We start from the raw sequence: 22695 nt of genomic DNA, 5'->3' as shown, positions 1-22695 counted from the left end.
CTGACACATAGTGTCTGTGATTTTCCACGTTGTCCTGCAGTGAGGTTTTGGATAAAATAAGGCAGATGAATGACTGGTAGGCAGAAGACAGACTCACAACTAGTGATGCTAGCAAGAGATGAAGGGGGTGGACACAAGGATATTTGAGTGTTTCTAGAGCCTCAGAGTAAACTGAGGCACTAAGCCTCACATGCAGGTCACATGAAGGTCATTAAAGGGCTGGGGACAGCATTCAGAACATACAATCTGGTCATTAGGATATTCCATGCCAGGTCATCACTTACTCCCGTAGTGAGCACTTCCTGGTGCCCTTTATGTAATGGATATGGAGCCCCAAACCAATAAAAAGGAGTCCCCCTACCCTCAAGGAAGTTTCTTAGATTTGAACATGAACCTCACCCAGGAAGGGAAAGTGTGTCCATGTAACAAGAGCCTGAGTAAGGGTTGATCAACACCCCTAGGTCTGACCATGGAAGGCATAAGAGCAGAACCTCCTCCTGCTGTCCCCAACTGCCCCTGCCATGAGCCTGGAAGCACTGGCGAGCCCGGTTTCCAGCATTCTCGGCTCCCAGGATTTTGCAACCACAGCAGTCATGGAATAACTTAATGGAAGGCAGGGCAGGTAGTGAAATCGCCCTTCTCAGGGCGGTGGCTAGGGGCTTGCCCACACCTGTCAGCAGGGTAGGGCAGGCATAGCAACCCAGCAAGTGTGTCCTGGTGTCTTCGTTGATTTTCTGCTTCCATAATTTAAAAAAAAAAAAAAAAAAAAAAAAACAGAATAAGCAATTTACAAACAATGGAGCTTTATTTGGCTTGGGGTTTGGAGGGTAGAAAGTCGAAGAGCATGTACTAGACTCTGGTGAAGACATGAGTTATGTATTAGTCCCTGGCAGAAGGCAGAAGTATACACCTGGGTGTGACGAAGACAGAAAGGAGTCCAGAGCCACCCTTTACATCAGGATCCCAACCTGTGATAGCCGAGCCTGCCCACGACCGCAGAACCCCTGACCTAAGATGCTCTCAAAAGTCCTGTCACTCATCACTACCGCAGAGGGATTTCACTTTTAGTATGGTTGGCGGGGGACCTCAGAGCACAGCACCTGAGGTCAGGAGCCGAGATTTAATAAGTGCTTGATCCAATATGGCACAGCGAGAGCAAAGCATTTCTCCCGCAGGGCTCAGTTCAGCTCCTGGCCCTTGGCACAGACCTTCAGAGCCCGAAAACAGGGCACCCGGGGAGTCCTTGAAAATGAACTGCCAGCCGATCAACCAGGCAATGCTCCTATGGCAGCCAGCAAGCAGCAGGGTCTTCATAAATGCTTGCAGAGTACAGGTGCTTGGCAAATGCTGGCTGAGCGTGGTAAATGTGTGTGGAGTCACAGCACACAACAGGGCTCAGGTTTTCCGGGTTAGTTTATGAGTGTCAGAGCACTTGGCCTTGTCTTGTTCTGGTCACCTCTGTAAGACTGGCCTTCTTGGGTCACACTCGGATTTAATGAGATAGGATGCAGATTCTGGGTGCAAGTTGCCTGAGTTTAAATCCCATCTCCTTCATATCTTCCTGTGTAACACTATATGAGCCACTCGCTCCCTCCATGCCTCAGTTTACCCATCTGTGAAAAAGGAAAAATCCTAGTTTCTTTCTGAGTTGCTGTGAGGATAGATGAGTTGATTTAATATTTAGGATTAGACCCATATCATATACTTAGTAATGTACATGCTGTTGTAATGAGTTTTATTATTGCCCTAAAATTCTCACAATGGAAAAAAAATCTAAACAAGAGGCCAGAATCTTGAGCTGGCTTAGGTTACTCAGCAACAGAATACTTGCCTAGCATGTGCAAAGGCCCTGAGTTCACTTCCAAGCACCATTTAAAAATAATAATAAAAGATGATATGATGGAATCTAACATTGAAAGGCTAACGTCAATACTCCGTTAGCTTGGCCCATATTTCCAGAGGGGTCTTTCTGCCTCACAGGAAGGTCAAGACTCGCTATGCAGCAGAAAGAACCTAAGATGTCATGCAATGAGAAGAAAACAGGCCTGACCAGTCAGTCTGTCCTCCAGAGTCTCCCTTCTCTACAAACGGACAGAGGAATCCCCAGGCACTAACAGAGTTGTTCCTCTGAGAGAAGCTGAGGCCACCAGGTCTTGTCACCCTCAGACACTTGAAAGCCACAGAACTCTATGTGTCATTTAAAAAAACTGCTGTTAACACTTGGCATCCTTTGGTTTTTTTCTTTTTGAGCCTTACTGCGTAGCTCTGGTAGATCAGCCTGTTTCTGTCTCCCTCTTTCTGTGCACGTCTGTGTACGTAATTGTGCTATCATACATTTGAAGTTGCATCCTGTTTAACCAAATCAGAGCTTTTGCATATGATGACTTGAGTCATGGGCTTTCCTGGAGTGCATATACTTCTGCAGGTAAGTCAATCAGTCCCCCTCCTCCGAGTTTTTCCTGGGCGGCCACACCCAGTTTGGGCCACCTGCAGGACACAGAGTGTCTTAAGTGACTCAACCGTGATGAGTGTCCCCAGATGATCATCAGGCCACTCGCGTTCCGCCATGGTTTCCTTTAAAAGTTCTCTATAGTGTGAGGTAGCTGGTTCAGTCAGGAAAGTGCTTCCACACGAGCGTGTAAACCTGAGTTTTGTGTCCAGAACAGACATGTACACACACACACGTGTGCACCTGGGATGGCAGAGTCTTTGGGAGCTCGCTATGCAGCTATTCCAGGTCACAGTGAGAAGTCCTATCTCAAAAACTGAGGTAGACGGCTCCCAAAGAACTACCTCAGGGGGTTGTCCCTGGCACACACACACACACGCACTTTTATGAGTTGGTACTTGTCATAAATGGGTTATATTTTTTTCAAATGCTTTAGGTTTTTCCATTTCCCAATAATTAACAAGCATTATTTTTTTTATTTTTGGTTTATTTTTTTCTTTGAGATGGGGTTTCTTGTGTAGTCCTGGCTGTCCTGGAACTCACTCTATAGACCAGGCTGACCCTCAGAATCAGAGATCTGCCTGCCTCTGTCTCCCAAGTGCTAGGATTAAAGGCATGGGCCACCACCACCTGGCCCAACAAGCATGATTTCTATAGAAAAGAATGAGTCTTTATGTTTAAGCAACGAGCAAGACTATAAAGTAGCATTGGAAACTGGATGCAATTCACTTGTTTTCTCTTTGAACTTTTAGACGGGGCTCAAATTGACCCCAACTTATGTTAATCTTCCTGCCTCGGCCTCCCAAATTACAGGTATGTACCATTAATATCTGTATTAAATGAAAGAGCCCACATGAGATTTGTATTCCCTTGTGGTTTCCCACTGGGTAAATTTGAACAAATATGGGCTTTTTTTTTTTTTTTTTTTGAGCGTTTGGTGGTTGGAGAGGTATCTTGACTCAGAGTCAAGTCCTGTTGACAATATAATGTCAGTCACATGATTTACAGACATTTAAAGTCAGAGCGCGCAAACAGCAAAGCTAGATCCACAGCCACCCCAACCCAAGCTTATCTGGCCTCTCCAGCCCTGGCCAGGGGCTGAGCTAAATTGAGAGCTCCTCTGACTGTGAGAAACGGGAACACCAAGGTCATCTGGGGAAAGCAGGCTGTCTGCAGTCTGAGGTTTTCATCAGGCGGATATCTTCTCCAACTAACGCAAGGGTAACAGAGCCCAACACGGCCAAGCAGTCTGCTCCTGCACGTCCTTACTACTCAGAAAAACTCCCCAGAATCCAGGTCTCAGTGTCTAGTAGGAAAAACAGCACTGAGCCTCAAGTTCAGAGAAACCCCAAAGCAGGAAGTGGGTGATGAATGGCAGAGGCCAGGCAGCAAGCTGCCCAGTCTCCTTCCTGTCCCCGCAAAGGGAACGCTGCAGAAAGCAGCACCTGTAATGTCAACGGACATCCAAGTCACCAACCCTCAGGAGAACCAAGCCAGAAGACCATGCTCTCAATGAATTTCACAATCAAGCAGCGTCTTGAGACTCGTCCTAGGAAAGCCTGCCTCCCCAATTAGCCATCTGGACTTCATGCCAGGGGACAGCAGCCGGACTTGGCATTGTTGTTCTCGATCCTCCTGCCCTGCAATTAGCAGGCAACAGACTGGGGGCAGGCTACGCTGTCGCTCTGGCCTTCCACATGTAGGTACTGCCCAGCATTTGACAGCCCACCTCCAGCCTGGAGCCCAGCATCCCACCCCCCAGAGGGGGCAACTGAAGAAGCAGACTGTAGAGAAACACCTCTGTAAGAGAAACCCCAAGGCCCACTGGAAATATCAGGTTTAGCGGAGTAATTTGGAAGACTATATTCATTTTCTATCCCACTGCCTGGGCTCTGCAGCCACCACCGAAAGCTCCGGGCAGTGAGAAGCTTAGTCACTCGTGTCTCTTCTGAGCTCCGCTCAGCCCATTCCAAACAGATGAAAGCCTTCCCGGGGACGACATGAATTCTATCCTTGGTACTCCACGTCACTAACCTAAGTCCTTAAGCTTGCACTCCATCGTCATAAACACCTTCAGAATCAGGGTTGCTGCTGGGACGGAGAAGGTGTGTGGCACAGCAAACCCGGCTGGCCCAGACAACTCGTTCGCACACCCTACTCCAACAGTACCACACGCTGGACCAAAAGAGCATGCTGTTCCATCTCAAACCTCAGCGCGGATGTAAGGAGTTATAAGACAGCCCCCCTCACACCGGCCATCACTCTCTGTGTACCACAGTCTGCCTGGTGGGCCAAAGGGACTGTTTTCAGCTATATCCAGGAGGACTTTGTCCCAACAGGGAGAATCACGTGGCTGAAACCCTGCTTGCCACATGCTGGTCCCCAGAGGTTTCTGTGTTGGGAGCATGGTCCCCAGCGTGGAAATGTTGAAAGGTGATAAGGTTTTCAGGAAGCAGACGTTGACAGAACGTAATGAGGTCATTAGGAGCCTTGCCCTTGCAGGGGGATTAATAAAGGCCTTGAGAATGAGTTCCCACTTACACTCTCCCTCCCTCCCCGTGTGTGTGTGTGTGTGTGTGTGTGTGTGTGTAGGACAGAGGCAACCCCAGCTGTCTGTCGGTCCTTGCCCTCCACTTTGTTTGAGATATTGGTTGAACTGCTGCATTCACCAAGCTAACTGAGCTTCCTGAGATTCTCCCATCTCTGCCTCCCATTTCTCCACAGGGCACTAGGATTACAGAGGCACTTAGGTTTCCATGACCCACATGAAGTGAGTTCTGGGATCTGAAATTGTGGACTCACACAGAAAATTCTCTACTTACTGAGCACAGCCACCTTTTCCTGGTGTCTGTCTTCCTGTCGCACCATGTAATCTCTTTCACAGGAACACTCCCACCATTGTGAGACCATCAACCATTGTGACATCATCCACCATTGTGATGCCATCCACCACTGTGATGTCATCCACCACTGTGACATCATCCACCATTGTGACACCATCCAGCATTGTGATGCCATCCACCATTGTGACATCATTCACTATTGTGACGCCATCCACCACTGTGATGTCATCCACCACTGTGACATCATCCACCCAATATTATGACACCATTCACCATTGTGATGCTCCCACCATTATGAGACCATCAATCATTGTGATGCCATCCACCACTGTGATGTCATCCACCACTGTGACATCATCCTCCATTGTGACACCATCCAGCATTGTGATGCCATTCACCATTGTGACACCATCCACCCAATATTAAGACACCATTCACCATTATGACATCATTCACTATTGTGACGACATCCACCACTGTGATGTCATCCACCATTGTGACATCATCCACACAATATTATGACGCCATCCACCATTGTGACATCATCCACCATTGTGACGCCATCCACCACTGTGATGCCATTCTCTGTGAGTCTATCAAAGCTGATCAGAAACTAGCACCGTGCTCTGGGACTTCCAGAACCATGAATTAAATTTCTTTTTTTAATATATATATAAACTTCCCAGGCTTGGTGTTTTTGCTATAGGAGCAGAAAGCAGACTAGTGCCCAGGCCACTCCCAGGCCTATTGCTTTCCAGGGTAGTCATCCTGAATGGATACAGCAGACCCTCAGGTAGAGTGTACCTGACGCGTATAGCTGTGGGAAACACCAAATTCTGTTGTGCAAAGTGCTAGGCACTTCTATGCTAGGGAAGGTCGGCCCAGTGGCAAAGAGCAGGCTGAAGTCCTTGGTGCAGGAAGAGTTAAGAGTCCACTCTTAGACATGAGTGGTCATCCTCCTCCGATACCTAACGCCCATTCTGCTTTGTGTAGGTTTCCCCCAATAAATCCAGAGCCTGGGGTGATTTACCAAGAGCCTTGATTATTGGCAACAGCAATCTCACGCACCCAGAGCAGCTCAGGGAACAAGCTGTAATTTAGGGCTCGATTTGTATTGTTTGTGCCACAGCCACAAACTCAGCAAATCATAAATTCCCTCCGAGCTGAAATGTGGAAATTGACAATATTTATGAACTCGGGAGACAGAGAGGGGCTTGACCAAGCCTTTGATTTGTAACTGAAACTCCTCCTGGTGGTTCTAGCCAAGGACACAGCTTGCTGTCCCAGGCCCAGGAACTGGGCTCTGGCCAAGGCGTGAGGGAAGGAAGAGCGGTGAGTCTGCCAGGGACGTCTCACCCAAAACGTTCTGCAAATGCCAGAGCCAGGTGCCACCCTGTGCCCATCAGATCTCCAGCAAAGGCAATCTTCAGATACCAGTTCCTTCACACTAGCCCAGACATAAGCCTGCTCGGGTACTTCTTTCTCAGTGCACCTCAAGTTTTAAACTTGCCCTTCCCTCTAGGGAGCAATTAAATATCACCTTCCAGCCAGGACGGGAAAGGCAGATGCATTGAAAAGGCCACCTGGCAGTAGGGACCTGGGTTGTTAGACTGCAGGGTGCATGGGATTCGACTCTCTTGCTTCTCATGATGACCGCCCACTGTGCCTTCCTTCTTTTTTCCATGTTCTGTTCCCCTCTGAGAGTTCATCACCAACCGCTGCCTCTGCTAGACCTTGCCAGCTCCCCTCACTCACCCTGTGCTGCCCTGTGTGGCCCTGAAAAGCCACTTTCCTCATGTGACTGACTATAGGGAGGCTACACCAAATCCTCTCTCGTTCCCGATCATGCAGGGCCTAGTAGACTACAGTGGTTTGAAGAAGAATGGCTCCATAGGCTCATATATTTGAAGTTCTGGTCTTTAGGGAGTGGTGCTACTTGAGAGATTAGGAGGTGTGGCCTTGTTGGAGGAAGTGTGTGGCTGGGCGTGGGCTTTGGCGTTTCAAAAGTTCCGATCAGTCCCCAGTGTCTCTCTTCTGCTGCCCAAGGACCCAGTTGTAGAACCCTCAGCTACCTCTCCAGCACCAGGTTCGCTGTGTGCCCCCATGCTTCCCACCATGATAATAATGGATTAAACCTCTGAAGCTGTAAGCCAGCCCCAAATAAATGGTTTGCTTTATGAGCTGCTGTGGTCTTGGCGTCTCTTCATAGCAATAGACCAGTGACTAAGACATAGACAGGATGTGGGAAAGCCTCCAGCCAGGACCTCGGGGACCCTACAGTGTTAACACCTGTTCTACACAGCGTCAGACAAGCCAACCAGAGCTGTTTACCACACACTTGATCCCCAACACAAGAAGATGGGTGTGGTGCTGGTACCTCCCGCAGCCCCACAGGGACCGCAGTGGAATGCTCACCCAGGCTGTCCATCATGGCATCCAGCACAGTGGAGGCGGCCGCGGAAATCCCAGAGTTCTTAGCGTTGAGGTTGTCTGTGACTGCAGTGATGACGGAGAGCAGCATGGGATGTATGCTGTCTTTCAGGAGCGGAACCATCTGCGCAAGGGACTCCAGGGCCCACTGGCCCACTTTCTTGTTGGGATCCTGAAGCCTTGGGGTAAAAGCATCAAAGACCTATTGAGGGGGGAAAAATCAAGAGTTTGTGGGAACTCAGGCTTGGCAGGGGTTGGCTGGGACCCCTTCTGCATCCCTGAAAGGGGTCCCCAGACCTGTACTAGAGCATTCCCAAGGAAGAAGAGCTCAGCTCCTCAAAGGGGGAACAGGCAAGAAGGTGGGACAGATGTGTGCTGAGCATTCTCCATGTGTCAGTCATCCAGAGCACTGGGGTAGACCCTCTTCGCTGTCTCTCACAGAAGACCTTAGCCACCCGTGTTGCTGCTGTAATGCCCCTTTCCCATTAACTGTGACGGCTCATGGAGGTTAATGAGTCTCTTAAGATCACATAGCAAGGAGGAAACCTGACTCAGCCTGGGTTTCCACATGCCTGTCAGCATGAACCAAGTGCATTCAGCCTGTTACCCAGCCTGTCCATCATTTCTGTTCCAGCCGCTCTTCAGCCACAGGCTCTGATACCAGATATTATGCAGATAACTAACTGAATGTAACCCAAGATCTTGACCACAGCGCCCTCTCTGGCAGAGGGGCCGAAGTCAAGCAGGAAATCTCCAAGCATTCTAAAGATGTGCTCAACATCCAGCCACAGCCAACTTGTCATTGGACATTACAAAGACCACAGGAAAAGTGAGTGCTTAGTAGGCTCCCCGCACATCCCCTCCAAACCAGTTCAGAGCTCTCCAGATTGAACCGGCACCCACAGGGAGAAATCAGGGAGGATGGGGTGGGTGCTCACCTGGATGAGGTTGGCAGCAATGAGCTCTGGCTTGGCCTTGCAGTACTCAAGGAGCTTCCCAATGCCTTCCATCCGAGCCAGGAACTCCTTGGCCTCCAGCAGCCTGGTCAGCTCCCGTAGCTGCTCTGCCATCTCCACACCACCACGCATGGAGGAGCGTAGCCCCATCAGCCGTGGGCCATTGGGGCCAAGCCTAGGTGGAAGCAGGACCTGAGCCCTGGGAAAGATCTCAGGGGATGAACACAGCTCTCATCTCAAGCCACATCCCACCGCCAGGTAAGACAGAAACAGTGGTGTCTCTACAGCTTCGTCCAAACCCTGCCTCTCCTCTGAATGCTACTTGGGGACTCTGTACTTGGGGACTTTGGGCATCTCTTTTCCTCAAAGGGCAACAAGAAAAGCTCTCTCTTCCTGACTTTCAACTCTCCTTTCTGAGGCCATGTAAAGAACTGGAGGTGGGGAAGATAAGTGAGTGTGTGCTGTGGAAAGACAACCGATGCAAGTGTAGGGAGAGAGGGGATCCTGAGGATGGAACCCTGGGTCTCGTGCACACCAGACAACTATTGTACCACAAAGAAGCATAGCCTGGCTACTGTATATTTAACCTAAGACTAAGGAAAGATTCAAGATTCTGGAGGCCATCACTTTCTACCCCTGCTAGGTTCGCATTTCATGCCTCTGGTTAGCTAGGCTCTCATACTCCTCCAGAAACAGAGAGCATTTGGATCACATGTCCATCAGAACCTAGACTGTTCAGCCATCGTGAGAGAAGCTCCACATATGATTCCTACCTCCCACACTTAGTTCAAAACCAGGGTCTCTGAGCTCCTGCCCCATACCCAGGTCCCGCCCATCATTTGTTCTATCATCTGCTCCTGCATCTCGCATTCTTACCTACTGAAAACCAAGAGCTGTGTTTGGGTCCTGAGAACAAAGAGATGAGAAACACAGCCTTTGCTTTAAGTATCTCACAATGGATGGGATACAGAGATATGAAAAACAAGGACAGCTGCCTACTCTGGAGAGATGGGGGCACAGTGTCAGAGAATGTCAGGGGAAGGTAACAGGCAAGCTGCGTCTTGTAGAATCAACAGGCAAAGTTCTAGGTGCTTGGGATAAGCAAAAACAGACTGCAGCAGAAAAAGAAAATATGAAGGTGGGAAGGATGGGGGCTGATTCAGTCTATGAAGGGAGAGGAGGGGAGTGCAGGACATCACTGAAGAGCTGGGCAGAACCTTCCCGGACATCCTGCTGTGGTCAGCTGGGATCCTCACAGGACCTGGCAGAAGGGTTCACACTTCAAGTAGAGAATTCCTGTCTCATTTTTAAATGTTCCCAGTATACATCCTCCAGCCCTCAAGCCAGGTCTTGTCTGCCTGTGTCCAGCTCTGCCTAAGGACTAGTCCTGGGCTGACCAATCTGGTTGCTAAAGGACATGTTGATCTAAGTGAACAAAGAGATGCTAAGCCTATACAGAGAGCTTGGCCAACACAGAAGTGCATTCCCTCAGGCGAGACTACCCAACTCAACATCTCTGGCAGATGCTGACAAGCTAGGATTTGGTACGTCTAAGATGTGGGAAATGGAATGTATCCTACAAATCCATCATTATACATGCAAACCCAGCTAGGTTTCAGACATGTCCCAGACCACAATCAATCCCATGGGTCATAAAACACCCTTGGCAGCTTTGGCCATGGGGCCCCAGAGACACAAGAACAACCATACCCCTCCTGAGTAGGCAATCCGTTCTCACACACCACCAAACTCTTCAACACCTTACGGCCTTTGGCAGATGGAAGTTCATGATTGTCTTGTATTCCCTTGAGAAACAGACACAGAACATAAGCCAAATGGGGTAGTTTGACATTCCAGTATAAAGCATAACAAGATGAAAAATCCTTCCACCTGGGAGCATCCCCAAGTCTGAAGCTCTGGAAGTAGCTGGGCACTCAAGACAAAAGGGAAGAGGGACCCAAGGATTTTGAGATGCATAGGGGCAGACCTGGGTATAGACACTGGAAGAGAAAGCACAAGCTTAACCCTGAGTGAGGATGAAATGGAAGATCCTGGAACCCCAACTCATTCCCCCGACCTAAATGAGGGCTGTTAGCCACTTGAGTTCCACCAGCTCACCCGCTGTCTGATGGCCGCCATGACTTTCCGGAGGTCATGAGACGGGAGAGACTGCTTCAGAAATGCATCAAACTTTGCATTTGCCATCAAGATATTCACCATCTTCCGACCATAAAACCTGCCACCGGTGAAAGAACAAATGAAGAAACAGCCATGGAGAGGCCCAATAAATTCTCTCTACCGCTTTACACAACTTTCCCAATTATAATAAGAGAGGTTTGCTTCTTCTAATTAGGAAAGCAATCCCTACCCAGTTAAAAATTAGATTCATAAAAGAATAAACATCATCCATAATGCCATTACCAAGAGGAAATCACTATTAAATTTTTATATATTTTCTTAGTCTTTTTTTCTAGGCATTTACATTTTAATAGATAGCATAATACATGGGCAACTCACTTACAAGCCTTTTTGCTTTCTTATTAATCATCTTCCCAGACTATGTAATATTCTTCATATACACCTTCTTTTCAAGATTTTCTAGAATTTACAAGTATATGTATATGTCTAGGTGTATTGTACAGGTATCCACAGGGTCCAAAACAGGATGTCAGAGCTCCTGGAATTACGGGTGGTTATAAACTGTGCAATGTAGGCACAGGGAATCAAATCTGGGTTCTCTGGAAGACCTCACAGACATACCTAGCCACAACCTATCTGAGTCACAAGCCAGACAATATTGGCGACTCTGGCCATGGACATTAAGAGCAGCCATACATTTCCTCACTGGAAAAGTGGCCTTAACCACTAAGCCATTTCTCCAGCCCCATTATCTTTTTAACAGCTATCCATTATAGCTATTTATCCAATAGAGCCAATATTCATATAGTTATCTATCCAATAGCAGAATACTTAATGTCCTTCTGCATGGCTATCAGAAGTGTTGGTAAATATAGTGGCATTTCATCTGTATTTTAATAAATAAAGCTTGCCTGAAGATCAGAAAAGTAAAACAGCCTCACTGGTAAGCCTTACAGACCAGACAGCAATGACACACACCTTTAATGCCACTTGCCACACTAGCCTGCCATAGAAATCAGGTGGTAGTGGTGAATACCCTTAATCCTAACCCTAGGAGAGGATTATAAAACGGGAGGAGACAGCTCTCAGACACAGTCTTATTCTGAAATTCCTGGGGGCAGGGTCACCATTTTTGGACTGAGGTCAGGATAAAAGCCAGTGGCTGGCTGCTTTGCTTTTCTGGTCTTCAGGTTGAACTCCAATATCTGTCACTGAGTATTTATTAATTGTTCTTCAGATAAGATTTTTCACCTGGTTTGGGACACTAAAAAATCTGGGGAAGGGTATAGGAGGGAGCATCATCTCTGCCCGGTGAATTAGCACTGACTGGGTAAGAGAATCATGGCTTGGGTTTGGGATTCAACAGAGGACTGTGAGTTCACGCATAGGACAGGACTAGGAAAAAAAGGGGAGGGGCATTCTAAAGTCTACAACATGGTCTGACACACAGCCGGATATGGTTGAAGACTATGAGGCTGAAAGAATGCGGAGAACAGGGTAAGCTGTGCTTAGGGCGATGTGAAGGGACTGGGCTTTGGTCAAGAGGCCACAGGAAGCTGAGGAATGGCCATATGGTCATGTTAGTCAAAGCCTCTCCAGGCAATAAAGATATTTATTGCCTATAACTCCAGCTTCAAGGGATTCAACATTCTTTTTTATCTCCATGGTCACCCCATCACACACACAATAAATCTTTTAACTCTAGGCAGGAAATGAGCGGCAACAGGGCAAGATTAGGAGCTTGGGGACCTGTTAAGAGGCCACTGTCAGAGACCAGGAAAGAGCGACAAAATGAGGATAAGATGGGGGCAGTCAAGTTCAAGACATGATAAAGGGGTTGAAACTGCAGGATTACAGAGCTGGCTGGAGATGGAGCAGAAAGCACCTAGAATGATCATATCCACCCAACCTGAGACTCTGCTCATAAAACACACAGTCCTTGATTTTCCATTAAGGAAAACAGGAACAAGAAAATGCTAGCAGCTTCCCTGTGCTCGCTGCCACTGCCCCATGTGTGAAGGCTATCAGAGGAGCAAGGGTCACATCATTGTTGTCTTCTCCCTCCTCTGGGTGACACTCTTGCTTTGCAGGAAAATGTGGCCTCATTCTTTCAACATGAAGTCTGGTTTCCCTGATGTCTCATGGCTGTCCTGTTGCTCTATGTAACTTTGGTTTCAGTGCCAACTGACAGCATGGCCCCGCTAAGGGAAACAGGAACTAACTCAACATCCTCCAAATGATACCCGAAGGGACTTATGGAAATGAATCCCACAGTCCACAAGCAAGGGAAAGTTCCTAGCATCATTCCTACAGGCCAAACTCTAATCCCCAGTTTATGCAATGAAACTCTAAGAGGCAAGTCCTCTTAGAAACAGGAAGTCCAGTAACTCCAGAAACCTGGGTACTTTAAGGGAAAAAGAAATGCAGTTGGCTCCATTTGATGAGGGAATAGGAAGATATTAGGTTTTGATTTCCAACCCTCTCAACAATCACAGACAACCCCAAGCCTTCTCCTGCAATACACCTCATTTCAATAAATGGTGCCCCCATTGACCACGACGTTCAGTGTAAAAACTAAAAGTCACCCTTGACGTGTCTTTGAAACCCTCCCTGCCCATATCCTGATGGTTCTGCCTTCAAAACAGACCTAATGTCCAACCCACCTCCTGGACCCAGCCTCCAGTACCTCCTGCCAGGATTCTGGACTAACCATCTGTCTGTGGCCATATGGAATACAAAGTCATTAGGAAGAAAGATGCTCTGAAACAATGGTGAGGTGTCACTTTCTCCCATTAGAGCCATTAAAGGGGAAGGAGGGAGGGAGGAAGAAGTGGATATGCCAGTCATTGGCCAGACCAAGGGGGAGGCAGCACCTCAGGCATCGGGGAGGTCCTTGGGGAGGCACTCTGAGTTATCCAGCATGACCCCTGGAGAGTGGGTGGCAGTGCTGTGCTTGGTTTATTCCAGAAGATTCTCACTCCGCAAATAAAGAAGCCACAGGCAACACCCTGCACAGTGGGGGTATGGAAGAAGGGTGTGTACTTCAGCTTTCCAGGAAACAGGGAGGTGTGGACAGTTTATGTGACCAACACACCACCACAGCTCCACTGACTTTGGGGAATGGGACCTCTAGAGCAGAGCCTGGTGACCTAAGTCCCCTGATCATGTTCCCCATTTTCTGAGATGAAGGCATTAGGCTTCACATCCAAACAGACATAGTGTCAACATCCAAGAAAGCCAGAGGGTGGGATCAACTGCAGTCAATGGCTCCCCAACTCTGCCTTTGGGAGACAATCAGCCCCCAACACACTTTAAAACTCTCTAGAACTCTCCCATTACACAGCCCAAACCCCAGCTTTTGACCTTGGCCTCCAAGGTCCTTCATGATCTGGGTCTGTCTACTATGCTCTAGTGTCTCACTCAGACTGGCCATCATTTCCCTTGTCCAAGATGTTTCCCCGGGGTCTCTATTCTGCTTCCTTTGCCTGGAGTGCATGCTCAGAGCCTCGGAGAGTGGATTCCATCAACTTATCCCTGCACAGCTATCTCCAGCCTCAGCCTCAAGTCTCTCCCTTGCTTCTCCACTCCATTGTGTTGGCTTTTTAAAAACTTTTGTGTCCTTTACCTCTAATCTAAAATGCTCAATATACAGGGATACATATATTGCTTGTTGTGTGTCTTCCTCAACAAGAAGGCAAGCTTCAACACAACAGAAGCTCAATTTTCCCTATTCATTTTCACAGCCATACTCAGCAAAGCCCTCAATGAACACTCTTGCAAAAAAAAAAAAAAAAATGGCTGAACAGTCTGAGGTTGGCAATGGGGCACAAAGAACAAAAGAAATAGAAGGTAAGAAAGAGCAGTCACTGACCACTGCCTAGAGAAGCTGGCCGTTATTCCAGAGGGAAGAGAGAACACAACTAGAAACAGAGTATGCAGCCTCCATCCACCTGATCATCCCTCTGCTAAACCCTGAGGACACTGAGCTATGGGGCCGGGACCTGACCAGTGGCTTGTTACCTTGGTCACAGCCAGTCCTGAGTCCTGTCCTACCTGGTGTCTTGGTTAGAGTCCTGTGCCAGCCTCACCAGGTTGTGCACCAGCATGTCTGTGTTGTCTCTGGAACCTGAGAGCAGCTTCTCCGCACCGATCTGCTCCAGGACGGCAGAGAGATGCTTGGCGGTACATTTCCGGACTAAGGGGTTCCGATGGCTGAAAGGAAACACAACCGTGGCCAAGAGGTTGGTCACAGCCCCAGACTAACAAACATGCAGGTCTGTAATTGCAGACTGTAAACTTGTGTTCATGGCAGAAATGACTATAAACCTGTCCTGTGGCGACAGGGGTGGTCTTTGAGTGGTCAGCTCCCAGCGACAGGGCTAAAGTTGACCACAGCATCAATGGAAGTGAGAAGAGCAGCTGCACGGAGTCACATGACAGCAACACCATTTTCAGGGCATCCACGCACCCAAGCATTTCTTCTGTCCCACACACGCGTGTTACCATTGTTCTTCCACCTAGTCCCACAGGCAGAATTAGATGCTCACCCTGAGTTGGCACCTGCTTGGTCCCTGGTAAGTACAGCTGTGCTCTTGTATTCCCCCACCCCAGCCAACTCAGGCTGCCAGTTCCCTGGAATTGGGTACCCTGCCACCATCTTGGTTGTATCTCCAAGACTCCTGCTGATGCTAAGCACTTGCATGATGCTTAGTGACAGTGGGATACACTTGGTCATTTAACAGGTGCAACCCAACCTCTGGTGAGAGAAAGCCATCAAATAAGCCTCTTTCAAATAAGGCTCGTGTGTCCACAGACTACCAGGCTGTACCGCCATGCTCAGCACAGAAGCGCACAGTGCCCCACTGCTGTGGACATAAAGGGAAACATCCGGGTTCTCCCTACTCAGTGTGACCTATGAGTCTATACCTTGGCATCACATAAGCAAGGTCCCCAGGAGACTTAAACATATAAGGCCTGTTCTGGGCATCTTGAGGACAGTCTACCCTGGTACAGTGATCAATGGTCACACCCCCTATGTCAGGCACCAGACCGGGCTCACCTTATCAAGCATCTCCCAACAATCCCAAGTTACCAATGTCATCACTGTAGCAAGGGAAGTTGAAGCAAAGAGGAAAACCTAGAAAAGGCACCATTCCCCTAAGTTCATTCAGCCACAGCTAGTATTCGGTAACGCTGCATGCTTATCATGAAGCTATTCATTGATTCCTCACAACCACTTCCAGGGAGAGATACCAATATTCTCTTCATCAGCTGAGGAAGCAAAGGCCCAGAGAGGTGACATGGCGATACAAGGAGCGAATCTAAGTAGTTTGGCCCAGGAGCAGGCGTTGCTTTGCAGCAGTTGCTGACTGGTACAACAGCCAGGGTGTGCTGGCAGGTGCAGCCGGCCCTGGGTAGGCTGAGAAGCTCCTGTCTCCACATGATGATTGACTTACAGGAGCAGGGAGGTGTTTTGCCCTCTGGGAGGAAGGGCTTGGGAAATGCCTTTTGATTTGGTTTAGACTTGGGGGGGGGTGTAAATCTGGCTCTAACAGTAGACCATTCCCTCCCTCCTGAGAGAGGCCAGTTTTGGCCCTGGCTCTTCTTGCTTGTCCATGTTTCAGCAGAAAGAAACACTGCTCCCCTGAGAGGGACAGGAGCCCCTGGGGAACCGCTGAGGCTGCTTCTACAGCTCTGTCTCCCAAGCGTTGCCATGACCACCAAGCAGAACAACATCACCCTTATCCTTCCACCCACACTTACCCGTTCTCCCCAGCTAGCCTATGATAGGTAGCAGGAGCCCACAGAATACAGGGTTTTGCTCCCTCTGCTAAATGTGTGAGGTGCTTTCTGTGAAGCCTTAATGTGGATGCATTAGCATGCTGACCCCGGCAACCCAAGAGAACCTCTACAAACAGTTTCTGCTTCCTCTTTCCCCGTCCCTTCCTCCCATTCTCCTTTGCTCACTCCATATGCCTAGGCCTCTACCCTGACACACACAAACACACACACACACACAAACACATGGGGGGGGGGGGACACATACTAGACACCCGCAGATGTGAGAGCCACCAGTGCACGGGCAGGGGTCACATTTTCCACCATGGCGCCCAAAGCCCGGTTGGCTGCCCGCTGGATGAACTCGCTGGTGTTTCCCATCTTCTGCAGAAGGCACCGGGCAATCTCCTCAGCCTCCTGGTCCATGCTCTTCTTCAAAGACTGGAAGAGGTCTCCCAGGGTGCTGATGGCCAGGCGAGATACCTTGGAGCGGAGGTTGGTGACCTTGGAGAGAGGGGAGAAGGGACCTCCAGGACAACTGTACCTTCCCAAGGGCTCTGAGCACAGTATGTGGCCTCTCTGCTGTCTCCTCACTTATGCCAAGGCCCTGTCATCCTTTGTCACAGTAGAAGAGGAAACCTTTCAGTATCTTTGGGCAGAAAGGTCTCTTTTGTTATGATAATAATATCCCCATTTTATCATCATCCCAACCAGTATTTCCATTTTCAACATTATCTGAAATTTGTACATTTGCTTTAAGTTTGAAAATTTCCCTCTAGGTCCATATTGTGAACACTTGCTCCCCAGTTGTTAGGGCTATCTTAGGACGATGGGGACTTTCAGGAGGTGGAGCCTAGGGTCACTAGGGGCAGTCCTTTGACTGTTCTAGCCCGCCCCTATTCCCACTGGGCTTTCTGTTAGCTGTCCCTGCCGTAGTATGAACAAGCTGTGCCATCCACTTCCTTCCATGGTGGTCTGAAATTCCCCTGAAACCAGGAGCCAAAATCTTTCCTCCCTTAGGTGACTCCTCTCAAGTGGTTGTCACAGTGCCAAGAGAAGAAGGCGAGCAGCACATTTACAGAAATGACCTTTGCCCTTCACGCTCACTCTGCAGAGGAAAAAAACCAACCCTCAATCACATGATGCAGTGCAGCCAAGTGTCAACACAGCATCCTCTGTACTCATAACTGTCCCATCCTTGCTAGAGCCGTTGGTTCTCAAGGGTATAGACTGGCCTCTACAGGGATGGCGCTCATGTTACTGGCTCTCAGGGCAGGACCTCGGCTGAGATCCAGGCCTTGGGAAATGCTACAGCAGCCATGAGGGTGAGGATAAACCCAGACTCCATCCCTCTTTAGACATTGCAAGTACAGAAGATGATGGACAGAGACAAATAGGAACACAGGACTCCAAACGCTTCAACTTCCAAAGATTACACGATTGCAGATAAAGAAAACCTGGGTCTCAGGGCTGGTATCTGAGGGCTGGGTAGGGACCTCCTCCCTCTGTGGCTGGAGGCTGATGGATAAACAGAGATGACCATACTCCAGAGAGCCATTGTCTCTCATGGCTGGGCTGTGACTCACCTGAACCATTGTGCCGGGAAGGGGGTATGACTAGGGGACGTGGCAAAGTACAGAAACTGTAGGGAGGCCTCACCTCCGCCGTCACTGCCAAGGACACGTCGTGCAGCCGGGTACCGAGGACCTCCGAGTGACAAGCTGCCAGGCGCTGGATGCTTGCCAGGCCCTTCTCCTTCATTTGCCTGAGAAGCAAGGCCAGGCCTGTCACAGGAGGGGAGGAGGGAGGAGTCCTGTTTCTCTGCAGACCGCCCCCAGCAGGGTGTGATTTCACGGCCTCAGAAGCAAGGTTTCTAAGGGTGACAACACCCAGGTTTGGAAACCCAGAAGGTCAATACAAGCTGGCTTATGGGCTCTAGGCTGGCCCTCCACTCTGGCCACCCAGGACCTGCTAGGGTCTTTGACATAAGACAGACAATGCCAGGAAGTTACTTAAAGTGAGGCCTGCAGATCGGAAGGCTCCTGCAAGTGTCCTGGGCCACTGCTTCCCTAGTGACTAAGAGCACAGTCTCAATTGCATAGTGGGAGAACACTTATACTAAACTTGATTCAGATAGGGACATATCTTTATTAGGAGGATGCTGTCTTAGCATGTGCAAGGCCCAACACCACATAGACTGCACATGGTGGCACATGCCTGTCACCCCTGCACTCAGAAGGCAGAGGCAGAAGGATCAGAAGTTCAAGGTTATTCTCAGAGAGTTCAAGGACCGTCTGGGATACCTGAGACCCTGTTTTAAAACATAAATTAATAAACTTGATGTAGAGGAATAAAGTTGTGACTTTTCTTGGTCCCTTTGTTCTGTAGTCAAAGTCCTACTGGCCATGTGTGGCTCTCACATGTCACAGAACAATACACGGGCTCATTTGGAAGGGCCCAGGGCATGTACAAGAAGTTAGCGACATTACACATATGAACTACATGTGTGCATACACACACCTGCACATCTGCATACACGTGCACACACACACTTCTTCCATAGCAGCAGACACTAGGGGTAAAGGAAGAGTGAAGTTGGGGGCCAGGAGCTCTTCTGTAGCCCTCCTAAATAACCCCCCCCAGTCCAAGCCACAGGTCATACAATGTGGGAGCCTCCTCACCAGTCACTGCTGTTCAGGCTCTGGAGGGCATCTGTCAGCCCCAGCTCTGGGTTCGAGAAGGGTCTTAACTCCATGAAGGCTCGAAGGTCCACCTCCTCCTCCTCTTCCTCCCATTCAGGAGAGCCCAGGGTAAGCACAGCGGGTAGCGAGTTAGCTGCATTGGAGGAAGAGAGACAGCAAGCTTCACCCGAGAGGATGGAGAAGATGGAGGAGAGAGAGAGAGAGACTGCTAATTCTCAGACACTGAGCCTGGCATTCAGTGCAGCCCCATACACAGAGGGGGAAGAGCCTGGATGTGGCAAAGTCATCATCTGTGCCTCACTTGCCCTAACTTTCCACCTATTGTTCACATCAACACCGACTGCATTACCTTAGGGACACTGGCTGCTGGGCGTTGTGTGGAAGGCCTCTGAGCCTGTGCCTCTCCTCCAGCTCTTCCCGACCTTGGCTGGGATATGGCACAATAAGCTGTTGAAAGGCTCCCTGCCCACTTGATAGCAATTTAAGCTCACGCTCATCCCTGAACCGCCATTCCGTTCCTCCAAGCATCCCTCCTCTCGTGAGAGCGCCTGAGCACGGAAGTACTCCCACAGACTGCTGAAGGAAGGCAGGGGGCAGTGAAAAGATGAGGGGAGATGGTCACCTGCAGGGTCACTTTCAAAGGCTGAGAGAAAACGGGAACAAAAATGGCTGGCATGTAGGATGCTTGCCTAGTATTTGTGGGGCTCTTGGCCTAGTCAACACACGCATACACAGAGAGAGACAGACAGACAGACAGAGAACAGAACATGTCTTCTTTCTTATGCATAGATGCTAGAATCACACAAAATTCTAGAAGAACAGGGAGAAATTTCAGAGACACAACACAGCCCTCAGCTCCTCCATCACCCAGCTGACATTGAGTGCTCTCCACCATGTCTCCCGTCTTGGATAGTTCTGCTGCGAGGGTTATCTGGTTCCCTCGCAGCAGACACTAGGGATAAAGGAAGAGTGAAGTTGGGGGCCAGGAGCTCTTCTGTAGCCCTCCTAAATAACCCCCCCCCAGTCCAAGCCACAGGTCATACAATGTGGGAGCCACCTCACCAGTCACTGCTGTTCAGGCTCTGGAGGGCATCTGTCAGCCCCAGCTGACTTTCACTATGTCAGAATGACTTTCACTATAGTACACTCAGGAGATCCTGGATCTGGGTGCATTGGTGAGTGTCTGTGTGTGTGCACATGAGCATGTGTGTATGTAAGAGTGTGTATGTGAGTGAGCGTGTATGTATGTGTGTGTATGTGTGTGTGTGTGTGTTTTACTGGAGATTGAACTTACAACCCTCCAACATGCCAGTCAAGAACTATAACACTGAGCTATATCACCAGTCCCCTCTTTACTTTTTTGGGGGGGTTTTTTGTTTGTTTGTTTGTTTGTTTTTTGGGTTTTTTTGTTTTTGTTTTTGTTTTTCAAGACAGGGTTTCTCTGTGGCTTTGGAGCCTGTCCTGGAAATAGCTCTTGTAGACCAGGCTGGTCTCGAACTCACAGAGTGCTAGGATTAAAGGCATGCGCCACCACCACCCGGCCCCTCTTTACTTTTTATCTCTAGACAAGGTCTCATTAAATCACCCAAGCTGGCCTTGAACTCATTCTGCAGCCCAGCCTGGCCTTGCATTCAATCTTCTTACCTCAGCCTTCCGGGTGTCTGTTGATATAGTCCTGCACCACCAATAGTACTAATAACCAGCCTTCTACTACCCGCCCAGCCTGCACACCATCCTCCAGCATCATTTACGCCCACCTAGATTTTAAGCACATACTTGCACATAGAAACACATTCAGACACACAAGGTCCTACAGGGGTCACTTCAGCTTCTAGCCTATAGGGTTTGTCTTGATTTTGTCTTAGGATGCCCCTCTCCTACCAGCTTCTCTACAATACCCTTGAGTATGCCTTCCCACTAGTGCCCAGGAATTTCCATTCTCTGTGTACACGCGCGTACACATGCATACATGGAGAGAGAGAGAGAGAGAGAGAGAGAGAGAGAGAGAGAGAGAGAGAGAGAGAGAGAGAGAGAGAGAGAGAGAGGGGATTGAAGAAATGCAGGCGAGCTGATCTCCAGGCACCTGGTCTCCTGAGAAAGGCTGGAATCTCAAGAAGTTTATTACAGCTGTGAAGACAACCAAGTTTCCAGTCCTGAGATTCCATCATTTTCAGACCAGCCAAAAACAAGGTGCAGCTGTAACTGAGAAAGCAGCTCAAGTGACCCTCCCACGGCTGTCAGGGAGGGGAGAGTAAGAGGATTCAGACTCAGTTTCCAGGGAGGTCAAAGACGTTGCCGGTTCCTAATCATCTGCTCACAAGCCTGAGTAGCTTCAATAACGAGACAGTAGCAGACCCTAGTGGATCAAGACTCAGCAGCCCAAGGCTCGGGCTGGTGGCCCGCCATCGATGTGGGTGGCTTTGAGGCTTGGGCCCTCCAGTCTGCTTATCTACAAAGTGAGTGGGATGGGTGAGACAGATCACATTCGTGATTCATTCTCTCTCACACACAACCCAGGCCACGGGGCGCACAGGATGGTGACTCCTCACCAGTCGGCTGTTGAGGAGGACATCTGCTAACCCCTCTCCCTCATGAGAGACAGACAGACAGACAGACAGACAGACAGACAGACAGCACAGAGATAGAGACAGAAAGATAAAGCTGGGCCTTGCTCATTTAATCAAGTGCCGTACCACTAAGCTAAAGCCTGACTAGCCAAGCCCATCTCCTAATTACCTATAATTTTAATCTCTTAACTCTCCTTCGAATCAAGCCTCTTTCTCAATCCTAAAGGAATTTACTTTAAAGGAAATTTTAGGTCACAGTCATACCAGGTAAACTAGTACTGCTTGTGATAGACCATGATTTTTTTTCTTTTTTCTTTTTCTTCAGACCATGAATTTTTTGTGTTTGTTTTTGTTTTGTTTTTTCGAGACAGGGTTTCTCTGTGGCTTTGGAGCCTGTCCTGGAAATAGCTCTGCAGACCAGGCTGGTCTTGAACTCACAGAGATCCGCCTGCCTCTGCCTCCTGAGTGCTGGGATTAAAGGCGTGCGCCACCATCGCCCAGCTCAGACCATGATTTTTTTATACTAAAACTGGAATAATCTTTAAAGGTCCAACTATGAAATTTCAGCTTATGGAACCTCTGAACCTCATTGTGGGTCTCTTTGTTAAAACAAAACCAAAAACAAAGGCCAGCACAGTATACACACCTATGACCCTAGCACCTGAGAGAGCAGGGTACAAAGATCAAAGGAGAAATAGCAAGACCCATCACACCGTGATAACAATAAGATGATAGAAACTAAAAAGGAGACCCAACTTAAGGCTTTCTATTTGACACAATTGAAAAGATACAGAGAAGGAGACGAGAAGTCAAAAATATTTATAATACCAA

General features: G+C 48.9%; 1 protein-coding gene across 3 annotated transcripts in view; it reads right to left on the bottom strand.

Moving 5' to 3' along the window:
• Window positions 1–22695, bottom strand: part of Togaram2 (TOG array regulator of axonemal microtubules 2) — a 58156-nt gene that overhangs the window by 5732 nt on the left and 29729 nt on the right. For 2 of the 3 annotated variants that reach the window (XM_050162937.1, XM_050162936.1), the window contains exons 11-18: window positions 19277–19430; window positions 18255–18360; window positions 16864–17099; window positions 14871–15029; window positions 10797–10914; window positions 10389–10483; window positions 8661–8853; window positions 7708–7924 (exon numbers count right to left, since the gene is read on the bottom strand). In XM_050162937.1, coding sequence (XP_050018894.1) covers window positions 7708–7924; window positions 8661–8853; window positions 10389–10483; window positions 10797–10914; window positions 14871–15029; window positions 16864–17099; window positions 18255–18360; window positions 19277–19430 — 1278 coding nt within the window. The remainder of the gene's footprint in view (window positions 1–7707; window positions 7925–8660; window positions 8854–10388; window positions 10484–10796; window positions 10915–14870; window positions 15030–16863; window positions 17100–18254; window positions 18361–19276; window positions 19431–22695) is intronic. The other variant, XR_007595526.1, reaches the window with a different exon arrangement.

The sequence above is a fragment of the Alexandromys fortis genome, unplaced genomic scaffold (genome assembly GCF_014885135.2).
Source record: "Alexandromys fortis isolate MF-2015 unplaced genomic scaffold, M_Fortis_MF-2015_v1.1 scaffold_148, whole genome shotgun sequence".
NCBI classification, from domain to species: Eukaryota; Metazoa; Chordata; class Mammalia; order Rodentia; family Cricetidae; genus Alexandromys; species Alexandromys fortis.
The sequence above is the reverse complement of the archived record's forward strand: the minus strand, read 5'-3'. Positions and strand labels throughout refer to the sequence as shown.